This window comes from Aphelocoma coerulescens, chromosome 4A, assembly GCF_041296385.1.
Source record: "Aphelocoma coerulescens isolate FSJ_1873_10779 chromosome 4A, UR_Acoe_1.0, whole genome shotgun sequence".
NCBI classification, from domain to species: domain Eukaryota; kingdom Metazoa; phylum Chordata; class Aves; order Passeriformes; family Corvidae; genus Aphelocoma; species Aphelocoma coerulescens.
The window spans coordinates 13319900-13343826 of NC_091018.1; the positions used below are offsets into that span (position 1 = coordinate 13319900).

The 23927-nt window shown below is 44.2% G+C and overlaps 1 protein-coding gene across 1 annotated transcript; it reads right to left on the reverse strand.

Annotated features, from left to right (window-relative positions):
- Window positions 1–241: 241 nt before the first annotated feature.
- On the reverse strand, window positions 242–23904 carry IRS4 (insulin receptor substrate 4). Its single transcript, XM_069015381.1, is given in 7 exon segments — window positions 242–2638; window positions 3805–3934; window positions 4568–4791; window positions 19892–23495; window positions 23497–23604; window positions 23607–23765; window positions 23767–23904. Coding segments are annotated over 5 exon segments (4167 nt in total). The 5' UTR covers window positions 23890–23904; the 3' UTR covers window positions 242–2638; window positions 3805–3934; window positions 4568–4618.
- Between the last annotated feature and the right edge of the window lie 23 nt (window positions 23905–23927).

Here is a 23927-nt window from a genome sequence, read left to right on the forward strand (position 1 = left end):
ATCCATGGCAAACAAAACTTCGGGGCTTTTTTCTGTCTGTTACCTTCTAAACTAAGTGGAAAGGCAAACAAAACTGGAGAGATGGGGAATCACTGCCCTGAAACACTGCTAAAACTTCTCCAAATCTTCAGGGACACAGGGTGACAAAACCACTTTCAGGAGAAGCAGCTGCAGCAGGAGGAAATGTACTCTGACAGAAAAGCCCAAAAGTTTGTTTAAAAATAAAACCCAGACACAGAGCTACATGAACACGTATTTACTGCAAGTAGCTCTATGGAAAGCCAAGTCAGATAAATATAAACACTATACAGAGCTTCAAGCCAGTCTCCCAAAACCGCAAACGCGATGTGTTTTACAAAGAAAACAACAGAACAATATTTACAATGGAAGACAAAGCCAGATCAATCAGCTCAACTTTAAAACAGATCTGTGAAGCAGAAATAGCAAATATAATGAACAGTTTCAACCATATATGTTTTAGTTTTTACAGACAATAACTGTCCAATATCAAATTAAATTTACAGGACAAACATTGTTCTATCATTGGTATTTTTGTACTATACAGCAGCATAAACGGGTAGCTGGAAGGTAGTATATATAGTGATATGTTTTACATCATCTGAAAATGTTCTTCCAGCACAATACTGAATAAATTAGTTGCTGTAAACTAAGAGATTCAAAAAGATTGCATATTTATTATGCCGTACCTATTAGTATTTGTACCACTATACTTGAGGTTACCCATTTACTTATTTATTCAGCATATATTAAATCAGTGCTGTATATTGTACAATGGCAGCCTCAGGGATCTAATATGAAATAAGTATGTAACAAATTTCTTCAAAACAACCTTTTCCTTTCACATTAAATGTTTAGAACTATCTTCATCCAAATTTTGATTTCTTAGAAAAGATGTAAAGCTTTATAAAAAGCTGTCTACATATTGCATTATTCATTTATGAGACCAACCAACAGCTATATGGCAAGACAGTATCATGGTCTGTAAGAGTGGTCATGTTTTTAATTCCTGTGTGTTTAGCAGCAAGTAATTGTACCAACTGAAACTTCTCTTCCAGAATCAAAAACAGGTCTGTGCTTTTAAACCCTGTAGCAACAGTTTTTCCTGTCACTAGACACTGCATAAACTGATTGGTACCGTGTTTCCTAAAAAAACCCCAAAACAATCACCTCATATTTTAGTGACATGTACATTTCAATACTACTGAGAAACAGATCCAGGTACACATCACTGAACAATCCAAGCTGACAGTGTCTGATTTGTTACACAAACTGTACCAGCAATCTAAAGGTTGTCTGTTGGAGGTGAGGCAGCCTGGCACATCCGTTGTACAATACACATGTGGAGGATTCCCAGCTGTGTGGTGCAGTACAGCATGAGGATTTGTGTACCACTTTGAAACCTTTTAGCAATTGTCAGTGCCTTTTATAATCCATTGCATGTACCAATGACTAGTGTCATGCTCTTTTAAGTTCATAGCAGTGTTAAAAAGCTAAACTTATTTCAACCAAAAAAAAAATTCAGTACAAGAGTGAAGCATTTAAATTGTAGAAAAATCAGGGCTTATCTTAAAAATGTCAAATAGTCATTGTTCACATTTCTGTCAGTGGGATAAAGACAACTGATAAGCCAACATTTTACTTTTTTCCCCCATTATGCCAGAAAGAACGAACAAAAATAGTCCCAAATTTAAAGCGGGACTTTGGTTGAAAGTAAGATCAATTAGGGTGGTTTCCCTTTAAAAAGCTACAGCTGACAAGTCTAATGCAGAAGTCACAAACATTGGATACGACTCCGCAGTTCTCCATTCGAATCCATGAACAAAAACCTCATTTTACACAATTCATATTTATAAACAAGAACAAAAACAATCTACAAGACAACCAGCCCATTAATCCTACTTTGTACATACCAAAATTCTGAGCAAAAAAAAATTCTGTTTAAGCTCTGACAGACACTCGATTTAAAAGCCTCTAGCCTATGCTCAAGAAATACCTCTTGTACCATAAAAGCAAAACTTAAAAAAAAAAAAAAAAAAAAGGAAAAAAAGGCAGAAGAGGTCTCTTTTTCTCAGACCCATCCAGTCCCACAGGTTCACCCCTCAAGCTAATGTGCACCTCTCCCTCCCTCCTTCTGCCCAGTCACCTGGAAAAATCCTGAACTGCCAAAGTATTTCTAAACAATACATGTTTTAAGCTAACCACTTGTTAATGTACCAGAGAAGTAAATCCCATGTTAAACAGACAATCAGAAACCAGCTTTAACTTCTCAGAATATAATTTTTTTTTAAATTAACAAGAGAGGCAGCAAGAAGAAAGGGACATATAGGGATCTCCTATTAGCGTTCACACTGCCTCCCAAACAGATATGACATGAAAGACCAAATTCCATCACCAAAGCACAGCTATGAAAAAATCTCCATTCAAATTAATTCAACTGTAGAGAGCTGATGTCTGTGAAAAAAAAAATTAAAAGGATGTGTGTCTATGTCCGTGCTGGTGGAAATGAAAGTAGCCGGCTGGAGCTGAGCTTTGCTTCCAAAAGCACCACACAGTTTCTGGAGTTACCAGCAGAAAAGTCTTCTCTTCCAACAATGGTTTCCATGGCAATGCAGTCAGTCTAGAAAGGAGGGGGGGAAAAAAAAAGTCAGTGACATTTCAAGTGCAAGTTATATCGGAAAAAATTATTTCCTAGGGAGGAGAATACACGGAGCTTATCCACTGCAGGAAAGAGAGCTGCTGAATGCAGAACGTGGGTCCTGGCAGAGGGAGGGGGCACTCCCAGATGCCAACCCTTCAGAGATCATGAGGGAAGGAAGAACGATGGAGTCTGAAGCAAGCACTGAAGAGACGCTGCAGCCAGAGTGACACGTGTACACAGGACAGGAACTGGGGCAGCAGCCAGCCCATCCTGCCAGCCCATGCTGGGGACAGACCAAGGCTCAGAGCTGCCCACTGCACTGTCCCCCCCTGCCCTGTCCCCCCACTGCACTGTCCCCCCCTGCCCTGTCCCCCCCTGCCCTGTCCTCCCCCTGCCCTGTCCCCCCTGCCCTGTCCCCCCACTGCCCTGTCCCCCCACTGCCCTGTCCCCCCACTGCCCTGTCCCCCCCTGCCCTGTCCCCCCCCTGCCCTGTCCCCCACTGCCCTGTCCCCCCCGCCCTGTCCCCCCACTGTCCTGTCCCCCCACTGTCCTGTCCCCCCCCTTGCCCTGTCCCCCCACTGCCCTGTCCCCCCCTGCCCTGTCCCCCCTGCCCTGTCCCCCCACTGCCCTGTCCCCCCTGCCCTGTCCCCCCTGCACTGTCCCCCCTGCCCTGTCCCCCCCTGCCCTGTCCCCACTGCCCTGTCCCCCCACTGCCCTGTCCCCCCCTGCCCTGTCCCCCCTGCCCTGTCCCCCCACTGCCCTGTCCCCACTGCCCTGTCCCCCCACTGCCCTGTCCCCCCTGCCCTGTCCCCCACTGCCCTGTCCCCCCTGCCCTGTCCCCCACTGCCCTGTCTCCCCCTGCCCTGTCCCCCCCTGCCCTGTCCCCCCCTGCCCTGTCCCCCACTGCCCTGTCCCCCCCGCCCTGTCCCCTCACTGCCCTGTCCCCCACTGCCCTGTCCCCCCCGCCCTGTCCCCTCACTGCCCTGTCCCCCACTGCCCTGTCCCCCCCTGCCCTGTCCCCCCCTGCCCTGTCCCCCACTGCCCTGTCCCCCCCGCCCTGTCCCCCCTGCCCTGTCCCCCCCTGCCCTGTCCCCCCTGCCCTGCCGAGGCTGCGCAGCGCAGGGGACCCGAGCAGCGCCGCTCACCCGGGTGTGACGGAGGCTACGGCCAACACTCCCACTCACAGCAGGGCAGAGCAGCAACACCAACACTCCCCGCACCTCCAGCTCCAAACAAGGAGCAGCAAGTCATGACAGCTGCGTGCCCTGTCCTCAGCTTTTCAGGAAAAAGCTTTATTTAGTTATAATTAGAAACACCTCGTAGTACACTCGTCCCTTTTTGAAGAAAGTGTCACTGAAAGGCAACACCCAAGTACAAAAGCACATAGCTACAGCCAGCTCCCTTCTTCAGGGGCTTCAAACTGGCACAAAAAGGCAGAAGTCAAAGTGCTTGGTAAAATGAGGGACAAAAAATATAATCTTGTATTGCACAAGATACAGATGGGTGACAATGCAGAAATGAAAAAAGGAGGGAGTCTGCCCTCAAAGCACAACAGCAGCTCTGCAATTAACCACTCACATGCCGAGGTGAGAGCAACTCAGGAGTTTCCTGAAGTGGAAAAAAAAGTGATTGAAGGGCATGCAAATGCTTTCTGCAGTTGTGTGAACACAACTGAGGACCATATAAAAAGTCACTTTTCAGCTCTCTACAAAATCCCTTCCACTCCCAGCTGAGCCAACATGAACACTGCTTTTCAGTCTGGAGGGCTACTGCCAATCAAACCAGTGAATCGCACTGTCTCCCAGTTGAGACAGACCTTCTTCTACCAGTTTTGTCTTCTCAGTCAAGACTGTCCTCTGCCAGTCAGGTGGCTTTGCTCACCTTCTGTCCAAGGTTTGAGGTACATACCTGCAGGATGTTTCCTTGCAGTACAGTGAAGAAGGAAACAGCCAGTTGCTCTCATTGAGAAACAACAAGTGCAAGAGATTTAGTCTTCAGAAAACAACAAATACAGAAATGGCAGCTACTTTTTCCCTCAAAGCCACACAGTGGCTCTCCCCCTGCTTTGGGAGCTGCCTGAGCTGCAGTATGGGAACACTTCATTACACAGCACAGCAATGGCAGACAGGCCCCTGGAACAGAGGAAGAGGTTTCAGAGCTTAATCCTGCCCATGCTCTTATGGTGGGTCACAAGGAAATCGGTTACATCTCACTGCTAAAGAACTCACAGTTCTTCCTTGCCTCTAGGGACATGCTAAAGAAAAGACAGCCACGTAAAGAATAAGCATTATCTGTAATAATGCAAACCTGTGTATTTACTTACAAACCAATCGTGAGGTATGCACACACAAACTCCACCCTGAGCTAAAAAACTTCTGGTTTCTGTCCAGCTAGAAGTAGTGTCCCTTCAAAAGAAATAAGAAAGAAAAAAAAAATAGAAAAAAGACTAAAGCTCAGCTGAGCAGTCCTGCCCCATCCCAGCACTCAGCAAAGGCTGCCCATGGCTCCAGAGACAGAGAAGCAAAGGCAATGGCAGGGCTGGCAGCAGTGTGGAAGCATAGAGGGGGTCCCATCCACTTCAGGAGAAACTCCCTTTTAACCCTACACAGCCCTCACCAAGGTCCAGGCTGCTGTGTTTCATTTTCCAAATATTTCAGTGATTTCAAAAATACAGTAACTTAGTTTTCCTCAATTAAAGGAAGAAAAGGCCAAAATACACCCACAACTTGAGAATCTCTATTTGTGTTATTTCACAGACATCATAAGATCACTACAAAAAGTATTGCTTTGTAGACACAGAGCATGATGTGGTCAGCAACGGCTTTGTTTTCACAAAAGCCAACTGAAGCTTTTATTTCTGGAATTATTTTCCTCTTTAGAAAAATATTGTTTTGTTTTAAGACCAAAGGATGAAAATATGCACCACAGCTTGCAATGAATCACACCTCAACAATGCATGCAAGTCAAACATTAAAACAGTTAAAGCTTCTATATTAAACTTATACTCAATAAAAATTAACTTTACCAGCACCCCCCCACCCTTTCCTTGCTGTGGACCTGTAAGCTCACATGAAAGGAACTTCAAAAACTGTCTCTGCTTTTGTCAGGACATTTTTCCTCCACGCCTTACACACAAGGCACACCTGAAAGCTGTTTGACAAGTTATTCTAATCTCTCCAAGCACATCCCCAAAACATTTTGAAGAGCAAAGGCCCAGTTGCTTGAATCAGACAATCCCATATGGCAGAACTCAGTATTTATACCTAAAATGTTTTGAAAATTTTCATAAACTAATGCAAATTACATTTAAGATATTTGGAGGGGAAGGGCTTAAGAGCAAAAAAACCACAAGCCTCTTTAAGTCCTAAATTTAATTCTCTGAAACAGCCTGGTGTACTCAGGCAGCAGCATGGCAACCAATTCTAAAGCGAGAGCACCAGGTAACTGAGCAGAACCCAAAACAGCACAGATTAATTTATAAGAAACCAGAAGAAAACCTGAGACCCTCCCTACATCCCCCCTTCCCAAAACGCTGCCCTTTTTGAACAAGAGCCCATTAATTTGCTGCCCCCATGATTATAAATTACACTTCAACATGTTTCTTCTTCATTTTTCAGGTAAAACAAAATTGTGTGTACCGTAAATAAACATAAGGGGGTTTCACATAAACATTACCTACAAGTTGATGTCAGTCTCATAAAGCCTTGAGTCTTTCATACATGGAGCTATTGGTTGTCACCACTTCTCTAATCCCCTTATTAACCTGCAAACTGCAATACTGCAGTTGGAGTAGTACAGCTGGCTGGTGCCCTGAGTCATCAGCTTTTTTTTTGTATAAAAATATCAAGTATTTTATATATATATGTGGACACATATATCAGTTTCAGAAAGAAAAGGCAAAGATCACTCTGAGATAGAAAAGGCAAAGAGCAACTTGTGAAATGTGATCACATAAAAGAAAAAAATTTCCTCTGAAATCTAAGAGGAAACCGAAGTCTTGCCAGATCCCTCCTGCAAAGTGCTGCAGCCACCAGCATTCCCGAGGGCTGTCCTTGGGAGCTCATTCGTGCTTCAGGGTGACCGCAGCCAAAGGCCCGCAGGTCACCCAGCACCAACCTCCAGGCATCACAGAAATCCCATGTCATGACCAGTGGGGTCTGCACCCGCGGGCGAGTGGGGTCTGTAGCCCAGCCCGAGGCAGCTGTGCAGTCACAGTCGCAAGCCCTGACACGATTCCTGAATCACAGAGCTGCCACCAGAGCTTCCCCCCCCACCCCCGGAGCTGCACTGGATCACACCAACCCCTCACTGAGGCTCACGGGTCAGTGCTGCCACTGCCCACAGGCAGCCAGCAGCACCTCGGGGTCACCTGCGCACCAGGGAGGTTTATCGAGAGGCTCCTACACGAGAGAAGTTGTTCATCAAAAGAGGTGTAAAATGGGTTTAATGTAAGCGAGAACAAGGCCAGTGAGTGCTGTGCTGCTGATACCTGGATTCCCACCTCTGCGGCCCCTACCAGAAGGATCCTTTTGAAGGGATGTGGCCTTATTTTGAGAGGTTGCAAGAGCACCTGCACATTAAGCTCCTTAGTGGCTCTTCTCTCCCTCACCTGATCTGCTTCCATTTTTTCATTAACCAATTGGTGAAGGAAACCTAATGAGGCCATGCAATCCTTGAAGAAAAAAGCAGTGCTTCTGTGAAGCTGAATGATCTTATTTCAGTCTCATAATGTAAGATTCCTCAGACATCGATTTTTTATGTTAATAGTACAGATATGAGAACTGCTGATCAACAATAAAAACCGGATTAGCACTTCATACCAGATCCCATATGAATGGATTTAACTCAGCACTGACTGAACAGTAAAGGAAGCTGTCAGAAAAAAAGGATGAAGAAACTCTTCTATAAGGTAGACAAATTATGAGATGTGAACTAGCAGAGCCAAGAGGTACAATGCTCACAGAGTAATCCAGCATTCCCCTGAAGTTCTCAAACATAAATGCCACCAAATAAAACTTAGTGGCCAGGTCAGACAGAACTTTCACTTGCAGTGTAAACACATAGCTGTTCCTGGACTGTCACAAGCTCTTCCAAGAAAATCTACTCAGTCTACCAAAAAAAAAAAAAACAAAACAAACCAAACCAAAAACAACAACAACAACAACAACAACAACAACAAACCAACTGGTAACTGATCATAACAAACAAGCAGCAGAAAAACCTCTGCAAAAAACTTTTCCAGGAAGCCCAGAAATATACTACTCCAAGTAGTTTTCATTGCATTGCACCCTACACTGGGCTTTTCTATCCAAACTTCAGCTCTATTAACAGATTTTGCACAAAAGCTTCAGTCTTTATTCAAAATTGAGTTCTACTGCTTCAGAGTATTGACAACAATACAAATTCATCTTCCTATCAATGTTTAATATGTAAAATGAGTCTACAAAGCATCCAAACATTTTCAAAGTTCATCTTACAAAATATATAAGCAAAGTTTGGAAAATTGAAGCAACACTCTCTTCATTACACAATTCCATTTCAATTCATCAGTTTAAGATGGGATCAGATTATAAAACTACATGCAGTCGTCTGAATTTTGCTGCGGAACAATCAGAGTAAAAAGGTCACAAGACAGAAGAGAAACTAGGGGACAAATATTTAAAATAGGATGGCAGCATGCCATTGCTCAAAAAATGTTTTATTTAAAATTAAGGAACACACTGAGAAAGTACTCTTCAAGTTTTCTATGCAAAAATCACAGTTTTATAAAAATTAAGGGCAGAGATGTAAATGAGTTGTAATTCATTAGATGCAAACGCAGTGCATTCCACTTGAAAATGTATCAGATGAGAATATACCCAATTTACACTTTATTTCCTGCATCTGAATTATCAAGGCCATACAAGTCAGGACACTTTGAAACATACTGAGAGGCTTTAAGAACACAGCAGACATACCCTAATACTCTCAAAGAAATCCATCCTAAATAATACCTGTTTTTACAGGAAAGGCCTTAACTGACATAATTCTGCAACTGATTCCTAAAAAGTTAAAAGCTTTGCTTACAGAAGATATTAATTTAAGATAATTAAATTATTAAAATCTCCATGTCAAAGACTAAGACAACTTAATGCTTTCTGGAGAACACTGCCGAAGTTCTCCATTTCCTGAACTTCAGGTTAGGGGGAAATCAGAATTAATCTGATTTGCACAGATCATAAGCAGCAGAGCAGCCTTTGACTTTTTTGTGCACATGGCCACACAATATTCCTGTTGTTCAGGAAAGCACTAAACCCAGCACAACCTCAGGACACAATATGGCATCTAAAGGCATTTTGTTCAGCAACCGGCCCGGGGCAGGAGCAGGCAGTGAGTTCCACGTGGAGCCCTCCCCACGGCAGACAGGCCAGGGAGGGGTCATTTGCCCAAATACATTCTTCACAAATTAGTGAGAAATCTTTTTTTGCCCCAAATCTTACCAAATACACAGTTACTATCATATGTCATTGCCCTATTTCTTGGAGTTCTTATTTTAATGGCATCGCTTTAGACCTTGCTAGAGGCAAGCAGTGTTACTTGAAAAAAGCCAAATTTCTTCTTAATTTGCACCTGGCAGACACCTAGTCTAGAAATACAAATCAAAACCTGACACACTTGCTGCATCCCTCACATGTGCAGTTACAGTGCGTGGGTGACCCAAACAAGGTCCTCATACAGAGACATCCTGATTTGGCAAGGTGTTCAACTACCTGCTGACCACCAAGCACATACTCCATGTACTTTCTTCAGCCATCAACAGACTAATGATCCTCAAAATCAGCTAATTAATGTATGTTGTACCTATAATTTTACTGACTTTCCACAAGCAGAATTTGGTTAAAAAAAACACCCTGTTGCATGACCCACTTTTCACTGGATAAACTACTTAAACACAGCAACTGGTAACAATATTCCAGTGAATTAGACTTCTAAAATTTAGAAGGCAAAGTTACTCTTACAAATAAACTTTATGCACAATTGTTCATTCAAAACATGGTTTTGCTATTACTAGTGCTCAGCAATTTCATGAGCCAAAATCCTCTCCCATGCTTTAAGATAACTTCAATTCACTTTGCAAAAATGCCTTATCTTTTGCAACAATGGCTTTTTTTCCCTGTTTGAATAAACAGCAGGGTTGTTTCTAGGAAGGCCTTATGTGCACTCCCTAATGTCATCTCTTTTACTGATACTATTCCTAGAATTAGTAAACTTGCACGCCGTTTTGGCAGAGGTCTAATACCAACTCAAATTGCACTGGACAGCTTGACAAGAAGTTGCTGGGGCTTTTTTTGAGTTTGTTTGGAGGTTTTAAACTAAATTTCTATTACAATATAACACAACAACACTAAAAATTAACTCTTCTCCACCTCAAAACATATAGTTCAAAGTTTCAGATTTTCATGTTGCACAAGAATTAAAAAAAAGTTCCACTTTTGAGAAAGCATTCTCACAGCAAGTGTGTGAGTTACTGCACCTGACCTCCTGAACCACAGAAAATATGGGTAAATTTTAGCAAAGAAAAAAACCAAAATTGTTTGTGTGGCTTCTGAGAATACCACCTGCTGCAGTTCACTCTGCTCCCCTGACAAAGGTCAGGAGCCCTCAGTGCCAGTCGGGAGGAATATTTCCTGTCTGTGCTCTTGCTGCAAAGTGGGCATTATGAACTGTTTGGAAACAAATAGGAAAGAAAACAGCCACAGCAAAACACCTCTGCATACACAACCCTGCTTCCTGTATCCAGAAAGGACTTGGAATACTTGAAAAGTTTGAGTAGTGCAGAAAAACTCCTGCACGGTGTGACACAGCTTTCCAGAGAGGAACAGACTGGTAACAAGAATCCTTCAGCTTGCAGAGAAGTATTGGGACATAACAGGAAATTTTAAGAGCCCAGATTATACCACAGGTCCACACTATGTGTGGTACAACACACTGGACAAGTGTATGGCAGAGGAGGGCACAGCATCTGCACAATCCTAAGTGGCCTGGAGAAAAAAGATAAGATTGGTTATCTCTTCCACTACACAAACCAGGGGCTGCCAAACAAAGCTGGTACAGAGCAGGGTCCGAAATGGACAGAGGTCTGCATGCAGCACATCCTCATGGATTGCAGGCTGCTGTGGATACAAATTTATACAGGATCAAAGAGAGGATGGAAAAGTACTTGGATTAAATATCCATAAAGGATTATAAAACAGACAAACTACATTAGGCTCAAGAAATCCCCCAAGCTGAAAAAAAGAAAAAAAGAAAATCAGAGGCTGGGTGGATGTTTGTGGGAAGTATTATACACACCTGCCCTGCTCTTCCTCTGCTGGGTGGTGTCTGCTTGCAGGCACAGGTCTGGGACTTGAGTGAGCCAAACTATTGTTATAAACACAACCAAGAGAAAGGGCAGTGTCACCCATGACTAATGAAACAGCTCTCCACCTTTCAAACCACCCTTCCCAAGACTTCCTTTCTACATGAAGTTTCATGTGTCATAATTCATCCCTTCCCTCTTCTCAACCACTTTAGACATCAACACCTGCAAGCATTCAGCACTACTTTTTTCTTTCACCTCTAGTGCCATAAATGACTGTCAAAGGCAGAATGTTACTACACAGCCACATACCCACATAGTTACACACCTTTTGCTCATGTGTGCCCACACAGAAAAAATAAATGTATCTTCACTATCAGCCACTCTCTGCTATCACACACAGCAGTGGCATGCATCAATTTTTCACATTTCCTAATTATTACATTATTGACTCTCCATTAACATAAGGACACCCCATACCCTGGCTCATGCAGGGGAGGAGGAAGAAGGGTTCAGATTGGACTGCATGTGTGAAGCAACAGCTTCTCAAACCACAGGACATGCCCAAGAGCCAAGGATTGCACCTTCAGCTTCTAGGAGCAGTTTGGGAGCTCACAAGGACAGAGTTAAACTGACTCTAAACACAGACAACGTTTAATCAACAGTGTGCAACTCCTGTTTAGTGTCTACCTTGAGGAATATGTCAACATTAATATTTCAGTCACTCATACCCTCAACAGTGAATCAAGCCTCAATACTGCCACCACTTCCAGCCTTACCCACAACCACTGCAGTGTCTGTTCAACCTGATCTACAGACATAGAAATAAAGTAACTTTCTCCTGTGAAAGTGATTGTGCTGCACTCCAGCTTGTGGACCTCATTCCTGCAGCTGACAGCACTGCAGCGGCAACGAGCAGGTCCCACACAGACCTCCCCATCTAGAGATGGGCTCCAAATGCTCTGGTGCATTGGTTACAAATTCTAAAGGTGACTATCTCCCAAGCCCCACTGTGCCTCCTCTCCAATGCTAGAAGGCTGCCTGAAACTCAAGAGATGCCACCTAAAAACAACCAAGAATGAACCATAGTAACTCCAAGGCAGTTCCACTAGCTTGGCTGCTTCTGGAGCAAAGTCACCAAGAACAGAGGCCTCAGTCCCTGCAACATTAACTGCCATGGGATGCTGCACAGGGTGATCCTGTGCTTTGGTATGCATTCCTGCACACCCGCTCACACCAAATCTATCAGCCACATGTCTGCAGGAAAATTAATGTACAGAAAGGAAAAAGAAATAAAAACAGAAAAAAATTATCACATTCCACATCTAAAAGGGAGAAGTAAACATTGGGACATGCTCCTAACTCAGAGATACATGCTGGCCCACATTCCTCTTACCAAGATTAATATCCTGGCCAGTGTTCTGACATTTACCTCAACCTTTTCAAGTCATTTAAACCATTACAGCTGCTGTATTTATAGCTCACTACCTTCCCTTGCTCCCTGCCATGTGCATACTCTTCCAAGTGCCTCCACCAGCTTCCTCTCCTACAACCACTCTCAGCAGCCTTTTATCTCTTCCAGGCTCTTATCTCGACTCTGCCAATGGCAGCAGCCTTGATCTCTATCTTAGTCTCCACCCCAGCACATTAGGTTTCATCCATCTCTTTAGTTTCATCTTTAAATTGTAAGCTTCTTAGGAGATGGACCAACACATTTACATTTGAGGCACCACACAGGGACCTCCATCCTGTCTACCTGTTCAGGTTCCACAACAAGTAGAGATCATGTCTGGAGAGATCCTGTCTGGAGCTACAAGCTTCATTAACAGACTCTGTTGTAATAACATCTGAATGACCTCAAGATCAAATCTGTTAATTTTTTCATCTCATTTCTAACTGATTTCCTGTTCACCACAATCTGCAAGTTAAAAACATCTTGTTCTAAAAACACTTAAACACCCACCCCCAAAAAAATCACATGGTGAAATATAGACAAAAAAGGCCTCCCAAAGCATCTCACATAACAAAAAGCAAATGTTGTTAAGGAGCAAATGTATTACTGGAAAAGCAAAGAGCTTACAAATTGTTCTAACAGATTAACTTAAGATTCAAAATAATTTCATACAGGAAACAGAAACGCCAGTGTCTGTCAATAGCTTAAACAGGGGTTTCATACAAATGAGGTATCCCATGGCTCACAAGAAAAGCTCTGCTTGGGCTTGTATGCAATCAGGGTATATTTATCAATGATGCATCGGCTTCAATGTCACTAAGACCTTCCCAAACTCCTGCTAGCCTAAGAGATCTGAATAAGAAGAAGCACTAGTTCCCAAAAAATAATTAAGGCTCAGGCTATCCAGAAGGAAAAAAAGTTACATGGCAAATTCATCTGGTCAGCAAGAACCATAAAGAATAAAGCAAACTGGGTCAGCATGAGTACAGGAACAGAATCACACTATTCCCTGTGGAAGGAAAGTATCCCTCATCAGTGCCTCAATAAATTCAGAGATCAATTTTAACAGGATTTTTTTCAGCCCTTTTGATATTATTTCCTATGATTTTCAGACAAAAAAAAAAAAGCATTTTGATATCCTCAGTCATTCTGCAAAAGTCTGTTCTACTAAAAAGGAAACCTTTCTCCAAGTAGGCAGCATATTTATCAGCCTTTCATACCCTAGCAAAAAGGAAGTACTATTCTTATCTATGTCCTAAATAATAATTCCGTTTGGTATTTATAGAAGTTCATAACATACATATGCTATGCAATGAATACAACCCCTATTTAGCTTTAGTAGTAATTTAAAAGTTTTCAATTTTCCTAAGTCACATTAAGTTGTATCATCACCTTGGAATTACAGCCAAATCCTTACTATAGTAATTTCAGTATAAACCACCTCTTTCAAAAACCCCCTCCTCTTGGAAGAATAAAAAAGATTAGACCTCACACTTAACTCACGAATCACTGGCACACAAAACACACGTATACACACACACAGGTGCAGTCTCAACGGTTTGCATCCAACCATAGATCTAAATCAACAGAAGAAAAATGTTAGGAAATAAGCAACCTCTGGCCCTGAAGATACAGCTCATGACTTGAAGAGGACAGAAAATTCTTGCTAGCAGTCTACTAACACTGCTTCTCCTGGGGTAATGCTACACATGAAGCAAAATCCCCACAAATCCAAACACTTGCATGTTCAAGATCATATAGATAAGATACACAGTAACACCTCTAAAATGCCTTTGATGAGTCAGGCTTATTTACCTTTGTCTTCCCACTGCCCTCAAGTATGTCAGAAATCCCTTCCTGATCACGGTTCTGCCTCTCAAGTAAATCATAACCCGTCCCTAAGCTGAGTGACCTTCACGGAGTTGCAGGGCTTGATTAAAACTGAACACACTTCTCTCTCACTTTTTCCCTTGTCACTGCCTAAACCTGTAAGACAACAGTGCAACTTGATCATAGGATTGTTGTGAATATGTAGAACCTAAAGTGAAAAAAGTTAAACAGCAAATTTTCAGGGTGGACCATCGGACAGTTCTCCAGTCAAGTCATTACACACCATTTAAGGACGTGTTGTAAGATAACAGGCCATTTTTAGGAGAAAACAGCAGTAATAGTACATCCCCAGGCTCCAGAAAGCTTGACTCTCTCACACCTGCCTTTCAGTTTTATCACTCCATTTTTCTTTGAGCTGAAGAATGCCACATTTGATCACAACAGTACCTAAAATAAAACTCTAAAGTTTGTTTCCTGCTTCAGCTCAGAAAAACAAACTTGTTAGCGCAATCAACAGAATTCAGCATGGTTTTGGGAGCACCACAGATCCACAAACAGAGCACACACACACCAAGGTACAGCACAGTACTATAAGCTCTTTTTAGTACCACCCAAAACCTCAAGGTATAAATCCTCCCCCAAGCAATCAATATGAAGAAAATGTATTAAAGATCCTTTCATAAAAAAAGGACCATATGCAGAGAAAAGCAAACCCAAACTCTACCTACTGCTAACATACCACTGGACATACAAAAACCCCAAAGAAATACCTAGTGACAAACCACCCCAGTAATCACATGCTGGAATACAGCCTCTGGAAAGACTAAAACCAAGTGCTGCCCACCCTCTGCAACTCCAACCTGCTGCCCCAGCAACAGGGGAACAAGGGGCCCTAAGACATCAAGGGAGGAGGGGAAAATGTGAAGTTGTAGAGGGAAAAGTAAAAGCATAATAATGTATTTAAGATTTCAACAAAAGACTTTAAAATAAAAAACAAAGCAAATCCAAAAACAACCACCAAAAGCACTCTGAACCCATGCTGGATTACTCCCAGACCACCCTGCATCCTGCAGCCAATGCTTTAACCCACTAGATAGCTACATGCAAAAGGTTTTAGACCTCCAAAAAGACAGATGCCACCATCAGCTGCAACTATGGATTTGAAGCCTGGAAAGCTGATTTCTAGAAGTATTTCAACACTGACTCCAAGTAAGCATTCTCTTTCAATGGCCAGGGAATATTCTTGTCTCAGACTTTCTCACCAAAGTATAAGTAAAACCAAACTGATTCTTGGTCAAATATGTCATAATTAACTCACTCCCACGCCACAAGGCAAAAATCTGTTCTGCCTTCAGCAGCTCATATACTACTTGAGAAAAAATTACCCTGGGTATTTTTAAGCATAGCTGTAAGTTACTCAAGGCTGTTAAAGTGGCATCTGTTACAGCAAGATTAAAATGGTTTGAGTTGTTTGGGTTTTTTTAAGAATTATTATCCCAGCACTACTTCAAAGATGTAGGATACACAGCAGCATTTGGATGTGCTGCAGTAGAGTTCTTCAAACTATTTTTAAATGGGCCCCTGCCTTAAGTATTCTGCCAATACAGAAAAGCCTCAGTTTGAAACAAACTTTAAAACCACTACTTTGAAACCCAAAAGGAGCAGTTATTTGCCTCATATCCCATAAACTGCCATTTACTATATTAGTAATAGCTAAAACTTCCAGCTTCTGAATTTCTCAAAGTGTATATTGTTCCTTATATTCTTCAAGATTTTGCATTTGAAATATGCAAGTTACCAGAAAGGATCTGGACAATTTGGAACATAAATTCTGCTTTACAGCTGTAGTTGTTTTCCTTCCTCTCAGCTTCCCAAAGTGTACACAGCACTCTCACCCAGCCTAGCACAGGAGGAGATTAAAAAGGTGAGGAACACCTAAATTATAATCCTGCACTTTAGAGAACACCTTAAATAATATCTTAGCATAGTGTTAGAGTATCTGGTAAGTATCAGAGTAGCAGATAAGATTAAAGAGTGGGTGTAAAATAGCTGAGTTGCTATTAAGCTGAACATTACATTTACTCCAAACAGTTTTTTTGAGTCCAGGATATCTTTGCAGGTATAACATTTCTAATTAAGACTGAAGAAACTTGTATTATACAGGACTCATTATACATTTTATTACCGCCCATTCTCATTATCCTGCTCAGTTTCTACAAGGTCCAATAACAAGGTATACATTAGCTAAGCCCTGTTTGAAGTAGCTTTAGTGTTCTGTACTCCTAGCACAAAATGTCATGACTCAGATTCATGTAATCAAAACTGCAAACCGCTTGCTTCAATATTGTGTAACAATTTCATGATGAAATTGTTTTGCTAATGATCTCCTTAAACTGCAAGCACTGAAAATCAGGACCTTATATTCTTTTTATCATTATCAACAAAAAACCTGAGCTCAGCTTTGCCTAAACCCCCAAAAAAGTTTAGTAACAAGTCAGGCCTAGTTACCATTCCAAGTTTGTCCTTTCCCGTTCCTCCATACACATCATGAATGGAGAAGGAGGAAAAAAAAGTTTGATTCACATCAGTGAACCTGAACCAGAAGTAGTTTGGGAATTATAATGAGGGAGCAGTGATGCATTGGAAATCACTCCACCACCCTCGGCAGTTTGGAGAACACAGCTGAGTCACAGAACACAATATTCCATTTAAGCAAACAAAACAAAAAAGCAAACAATCCGAGGCTGGGAAATGTTTTCCTTCCAACAAAACTGTGGTTCAGGGAGAAGAGATAAAGTTCTCTACCTGACAGAATTTAATACAGATAGGATAGCTCCTTTCTAGGAAGTAAAGGGTAAATACATCTGCTAAGTATTTTCCTTAAGAATGGATATAGCCACAGAGCACTTTTTCAGGCAGAGAGACTGAAAAAGTGAGATGTAGTAGGAAAGACAGCACTCTGTTCTGCTAAGTCTCCAAAAGTATTAAAAATATCAATTACCCAAAGGCACACTACACCTCTTCAGAAGACAAGAGGTTTAAGAGTGAAGCTTCATTTTCACTACTTAAAATGGAATGTGAAAACATTTCTCTGGATTACAGAAAACTTTTTAAATATTAAAAAAAAAAGCTTTATTGCCATAGAAACCAATAAGCTGTTTAAAGAATACAGACTTCTAAAACTGTGCTTGCTATACAGCTTAGAGACATGATTTTTTATGTGAAAGTAAACAGCTATCTTCATAATCAAGAATTTTAAGTCATTCCTGAGAAACAGATATACACCCCCAATTTGAATACAGTACTGTATTCAAGTCTGGCAAGCTGCTTTTAGCCTGGACTGTTCCAAAACCTGTTCACCCCTTCATGAGCCCCTGCAAGTGACTGGTGTTCACATCTCATCTACCTTCCTACTATACACCAGAAATATTTTACACTGCCTTTATAAAAAACTGTCAGGCCTTGCATAATTCTGTGTTTCTTTTTAGGACTAGAAAGATGCTTAATTTCCTGGCAAAGCCCATGTTTTTTGCACAGAGTTGTTTTTGCCTCCTTTTAATGCATTTCATTTCCAGAAAACCTCCAATTCCCAACAAAAGCGAGCAGCTGTTATGCCTCTCACTCCTCTGCAGCTTGTAATAGACAAGAGAAAAACCCCTAGCACGGGACTGTAGACACTTTGCTGTAGCAATAGTAAGCAAAATGCTTATCATAAGTACAATTTCTAAACACAGTATCTCTTGTAAAGTATTTTTCAATGTACAGCTGAAAGGAAAACATCTTTGTTCTTTTTTTCATCTTTATTTTGTAAAAATATTTTTTGTTACTTTATAGCACAGATTTTAGTCATATGAGGGGAATAAGATCAAGTTAAAAATTCTGCTGGTTTTGGAGGTGCTGTAAAAAAAAAAGCCCACGAAAAAACAAACACAAATCAGCCGGAGCAATCACTGTGCTTCGGACTGCAGATTTAGCAGACAAATCTTTGAGTGCTGAAAGACTAACTTTGGAAGAAAGCACTTCTTGGACTGGCAGCTTTCAGTGTCTTCTAAATTTGATTCCAACCAACAAAACAAAGCAGAGGAGAAAAAACCACTGAAGCAAACCACACATTTCTGAGCAGCCCCAAGCAGTGCTGCCAGACTCCGAATGGCATGCAAACTGAGTCAGGCTTGGACCTTCCACTAGTAAAGGCTATACAATTTTAAGCTCCTGCAATACCTTCTACCTTTAGAAACTTAGTTCTAAAGCAAAACCAGAAAAAAAAAATCATTTCGGTGTTTAAGATTGTAATTAAAAATATTAAAAATATAAAAGTCAGCAGCAACCTGCCCCTTTACTGTTTTATCTGTGGACAGGGTAGGCAAGTATCAATGTCCAACCATGATTAAATATTTCCTCTTAGTATCCAACAATTACTGACTACACATACATTTGCAAAGAGAGGAAAACATCATTTCCAATAGAATTGGTTTTCTACCAGGAGGGCAAATTACTATAAGGAGTTCAGTGGGTCACTGGCACCAAAGCAATGATACTCTTTGAGAGTTCCAGCACAGCACTCACACACTGCTGCTCAGCCGGGGGATATGCACACCACCACTAATTACTGGCTTTGCTCCCACCATGAGAGCTTATCATATGAACAGGAGCGTCCCTCCTCTTTCCCATACTCTTCCTCCCCACCTGCAACACCTTTATTTTTACGCATACTTCAAACTGTATTACCTTACACCTGGGTCAGACCACTGACAACTTGAAAGGCAGCAGCCTCCCCTCCCAAGTTTCAGACCTGGAAGACACTGCTCAGAGCCTGCTCTTCCTCAAGCACAGGCATTCCTCACCCGCTACACAAAAGGCAGATTCCAGGGAAAGGTTACAGCTCAGCTGAGCCCTAAGTGGTGAATGTGAAGGCCTTGGGCTGCCTCAGCCCCCCTCCCACTGGTCAGCCAGGTCCTCAGGCTTCTCCAGAACACACACGGGTACTCTGGTGGCCAGAGCTCAAAAGGACCCACCAAAGCTCCAAAGGAAAAAAAACTGAGTTCTGTTTACATAAGATTCAACTAAATAAATCTGGGCAGATTTGCACATAAAAAAACCCTATAATATGTATTTCAAGTACATTACTTACAAGAAACATTTAAGCCTCAAATTTTGAGGTCTAAACCAAATTTAGCCATTTTGAGCTTTCAAATTACAAAAATTTCAGTTCAGGAAAAAAAAAATGAAGAGTCATCTAGTTCTAAGGGAAGAAGAGGAAAACAGAGCTGAAGGCAAGAGCTACCATAACCTCAGGAGAAGAATTCACAACATGAAATACCATTAATGCTTATGCTAGAAAAATTAATAAAAGAAAAAAAAAGGCAGATGACAATTTGATAACACCTCTGAGTGCCTAGAAGAGGCACATAAATCCTTTAGGCCAAGGACCACATCCCCTCTCGCTGCTGTTCAGTGGTTCGGATGCTGCACTACAACAAAACTGGTTGCACTAGAATAACACAGGAGATTATAAAAACCATTTACCCCACTCTGAAGACAGCATTAAGCAGACAATCTAATTCCTACAGTTAAGCAAGCATGACAGGGAAGTGCTTTTAAAGTTACAAACCTTTTCTCACAGCGTTACACTTCAGCCCATCTGATCTGCTGAAATCTATGCTTACGTAAGCTCCACTGTCCAAACCTGAAGTACCATTCTGGAGATGGCAAGCTGGCGCTGTAGTACTCGCCTCACAGCTTAGAGGGTCATTGCGTAAATTCAGAGCAATGTAGTTTAAGCCATTCTGAAATCCAGTTGAGGTGTCCCTGGACATTTTGCTTTCCTGACAATCAGAAATGTTTTCATCCGGTTTCAACCAAACGTTGTCAAATGAGGCAGAGCTGTGTCTTTTGCTACTGTCAGTAAAGAAGGAGGATGAAGTCGTCACAGTCCCAGCAGAAGAGAACGTTTCAGAACTGTGTCTCCTCCTGCCTTGAGGGTCAGCTCGAATCACTTTCGGCCCCATAGGAGGGTCAGAGCTAGGGACAGAAAAGCTGCTACCAGCATATCGATCAACAATGCACAGTCTATTAACGATGGAAGAAGGACTATCCATCTTTACACCATTATCAGATTCAGTGGCAAATGGCCTTGGTGGTGTTGCTGCCATGTTGAATGTCATCTCAGTGTAGTCATCAGTCCTGTTACTTGCTGTGCTAACACAAGCAGTACCAAATGAAAGCCTGGCATAGTCAGGGTTTGGTTGATTTCTAGGAATACTGGAACTTGCATAAATTGAAATATCTGTTAGAGAGTTCGACAGTTCCTTCACTGCTTTCGGTGACTGCACATCCAAGTCAACACTCATGTAATCAGAGAGCGGTGACTGTCTGTGGTCACTACTCGAGCCTAGAGATGATGGCGATCCTTCTGCAGATAAGGAATACGGTGTGTTACTCACCTTTTCATTAAAATCAATATTTATGTATTCACCAGGACTCACTGGCTCAGGTGGAACTGTACGATCATACATTCTGGGGATGGTATTACTCCCTCTCGTACCTAGGGGCAGTCGTGTGGGCCTGGTAGCCCTGTTCTGCACAAGTCCTTCATCTGAACCTTTGAGTGTCGGCAATTTAGAGATGCCATTAGCCAGAGTCTCACTGCTGACCCCCTTTACGTTTTCTGGTCCACCATACAAGAGTTTTCCAGGTGAAGACATTGGAACATATTCACTGTGGTCACCATTTTGTCCTGATAACGCCTTAAAGCTTCGAGGCAAAGAGAAATATGAACTAAAACCTTTGGAAACAGAAGCGGTGTGAATATAATTTGAATCACTGGGGTGCTTTGGAGCTGAATTACCAGGTGACATATCCATATACTCGTTGTTTACGATCTTCTCGTTACTTCCTTTAGAAGCAAATCCAGTTAAAGGACTCCGTACAGGTGAAGAGCTGCCCTTTGGAAACATCATCATATAGCCTCGGGAGTCAACCTGAGATGGTGACCATGAATTGTTAATCTGTTTTGGAACAGACATGCTTTTAGGAGTCATTGGCAAATAATCACTGGTGCTGGATAGAGAAGATGCAACTCCTGGCATCATTGGCATGTACCCATCATCCCTGGCTTTACTCCTACTTTGGTCACACATGGAATCAAGGTTAGTGTCACTGTACTCCAATTCATGGTTATCTTTCAATTTTGGTGTTTCAGAGTAAAGTAATCGTCCGTGATTTCCTGCAGAATCTTCATCCAACAAAGCTGTAGTTTGTGTTGTCTTCTGCTGCACTGCTACAGAAGTTGGTTTTGTTAGAGAGTAAGTTCTTTTCCTGAAACACTTTTCAGCCTCCATATAATCATCTCTTGAGCCATCATCTCCCTGTTGCTTACTCATGGACATGTATTCATTCAGACAGTTCTCCTCTCTGATAGGCGGTGTGTTTCCCAGGGAATCTGGTGTATTACTCCTCACCCGAAAGTACCTGAAATCTCCAGGGCTGGAGCCATATTCATCAGAAGAGATAAATCCCCCATCACTCGGGGAACCACAAACGGACGAGCTAGAAGGCCTAGTCAGCATGTCCGAAGCAGAACCATGGCCACTGCTGGAAGAAACACTGATGGGACTTGTGGTGGAGGGAAAATGAGAAACAGGCAGCGAAGCAGACCTGGTGTGGTAAGACGAGCTGAAAGCAGCTCTCACATACCTTCCACTTCCTTCTTGCCGGCCCAAATTCATCCTTGCAGTATTCAGGTGGATCAGACTCCCAGTCACTGACCTAAAAGGTCTAGTCATGGTTCCTTCTCCTTCACTGGATGTTCTGAAGCGATAGGAGCTGTTGCTTTTGGTGGTAGGAGGAGTCCCTCCAGCAACACTCTCAGTTCTAGATCTTCTCTGCAAGCCTGTCTGGCTGGGGGGTAGGTTGCCCAAGTTCCTCCTGGTGGTGATGAAGGAGATGGGATTGGTACCGCTGCCACCACCAGAAGACTGGCTCTTGCTTCGGGGCCTGAACTCTGCAAAGGTCTTTAGAGCTTTCATGGTATCCAGAAAAGTCTCGTGCATATTTTGGGCAACAACCGAATCATCCACTTGCATCCAGAGTTCTCCAGGCCCAATAGAGGCAGATCTGCCCACTTCGATAAAGAAGAAGTTCTCTGAGTGTCCACAGCGGCGAATGTTCATAAGCTGCAAGTGAACAGAGGGCACCTCCGAGTTCAGCTTGACAAGGTGGATGGCCTTGCTGGAGAGGCACAACCTATACACTCCGGTGAGGTTTTTTGTTTGTCCCAAGCCTTTGGGCTTCACGTTGACCTGCCACACCTCCTTGAACACAGTGCCGGGCCTCAGGGCAGCCCCGTAGTGCTCATCATCTTCGTACACCTGCTGATCGGCATGGTCCTCCTGCTCCAGGAAGCCCCTTTTACTCTGATTCATGAGCTCGCTGATGGCCTGGTACCAGGCCTCCTGCTCGGCTTCGTTCTCGGCCAGCATGGCGAAGTACTCGTCCTTGGTGTACAGGGCGATGATGTGCTTGTGCTTAGCGTCGGCCCGGCGGCTCACGGTGAAGCACTGGTACAGGGGAATGACCCGCTTGGGCGGGGGGCAGCACAGCGCGGCCGCCCCGCCGGCCCCCGCCGCCCGCAGGCTGCTCTTGAACTTCTTCTCACTGTCATAGTACTCCAGACGGGCGGGGGCCAGGTGGCTCTCGGCCCGCAGGACGAAGTAGCGCTTGTGTCCGTGCTTCTGCTTCCGCAGGTACCCACACTTCCTCACGTCCTCGCCGGCGCCGCGGCCCGCCGGGGGGGGCTGCCCGCCGCGGCCCGCCGACGGAACGGCCCGGCCCGGCGCGGGGGCGGCCTCGGGCGCCGGGCACAGCGAGGCGCTGGGCGAGCGCCGCAGCAGCAGCAGCAGGTGGTGCGGCTGAGGGGACGGGCAGCGCCCGCCCTCGCCCGCCGCCGGCTCCCCCTCGCCCGCAGCCGCGCCGAGCACGCCGGGCTCCTGCTGGGGCGCGGCTCCGCCTCCCGTGTGCCGGGCGCCCGGCTCCTCCTCGCCGTCGCCGCCACCACCGCCGCCGCCCGGGCCATTCATCCCGCTCGCCATCTTAGGGGTCACGCAGGGTCCGGTGCGGCCGGGAACGGGGCACAGGGCGGGCAGCGGGAATCCGCGCTCACCGGGGAAGCGCCCCGCGCATGGGAAGCGGGCGGTGCCTCCGGCGCCCCTCGCCCGGTCCGCGCTCCCGCCGGTCGCTCCGGCCACTCGCACTCACGGGCGGCGGCGGCGGCACCGCGGCGAAAACATCACGTGACTCCGCGGAGGGCGGGGCCGCGGCCGGCGGCGGGCGGGGCGCCCGGCGCGCGGGGCGAGGGGGCAGCGACGAGCCCGCCGGGCCGCGCGCCAGAATGGCAGCAGCACAGCCAATAGCAAACGGCGGTCCTTCGCCAGCGAGCCAATCAGCGGGCGGAACACGGAGGAGGGGGCGGGCTTCGCAGCGCCCTGTCGGGGAGGCGGGGCTACGTTGGATGGGCAGCGCGGCGGACCAATAGGAGGCGGCAGCCGCCCCGGGCTGGCCGCGATCGGGAGGGGTGTTTCCGGTGCTGGGGAAAGAGGCGGGGCCGACCATGATTGGCAGGAGTGTTGAGCGGCCGGTCCGACAGCCAA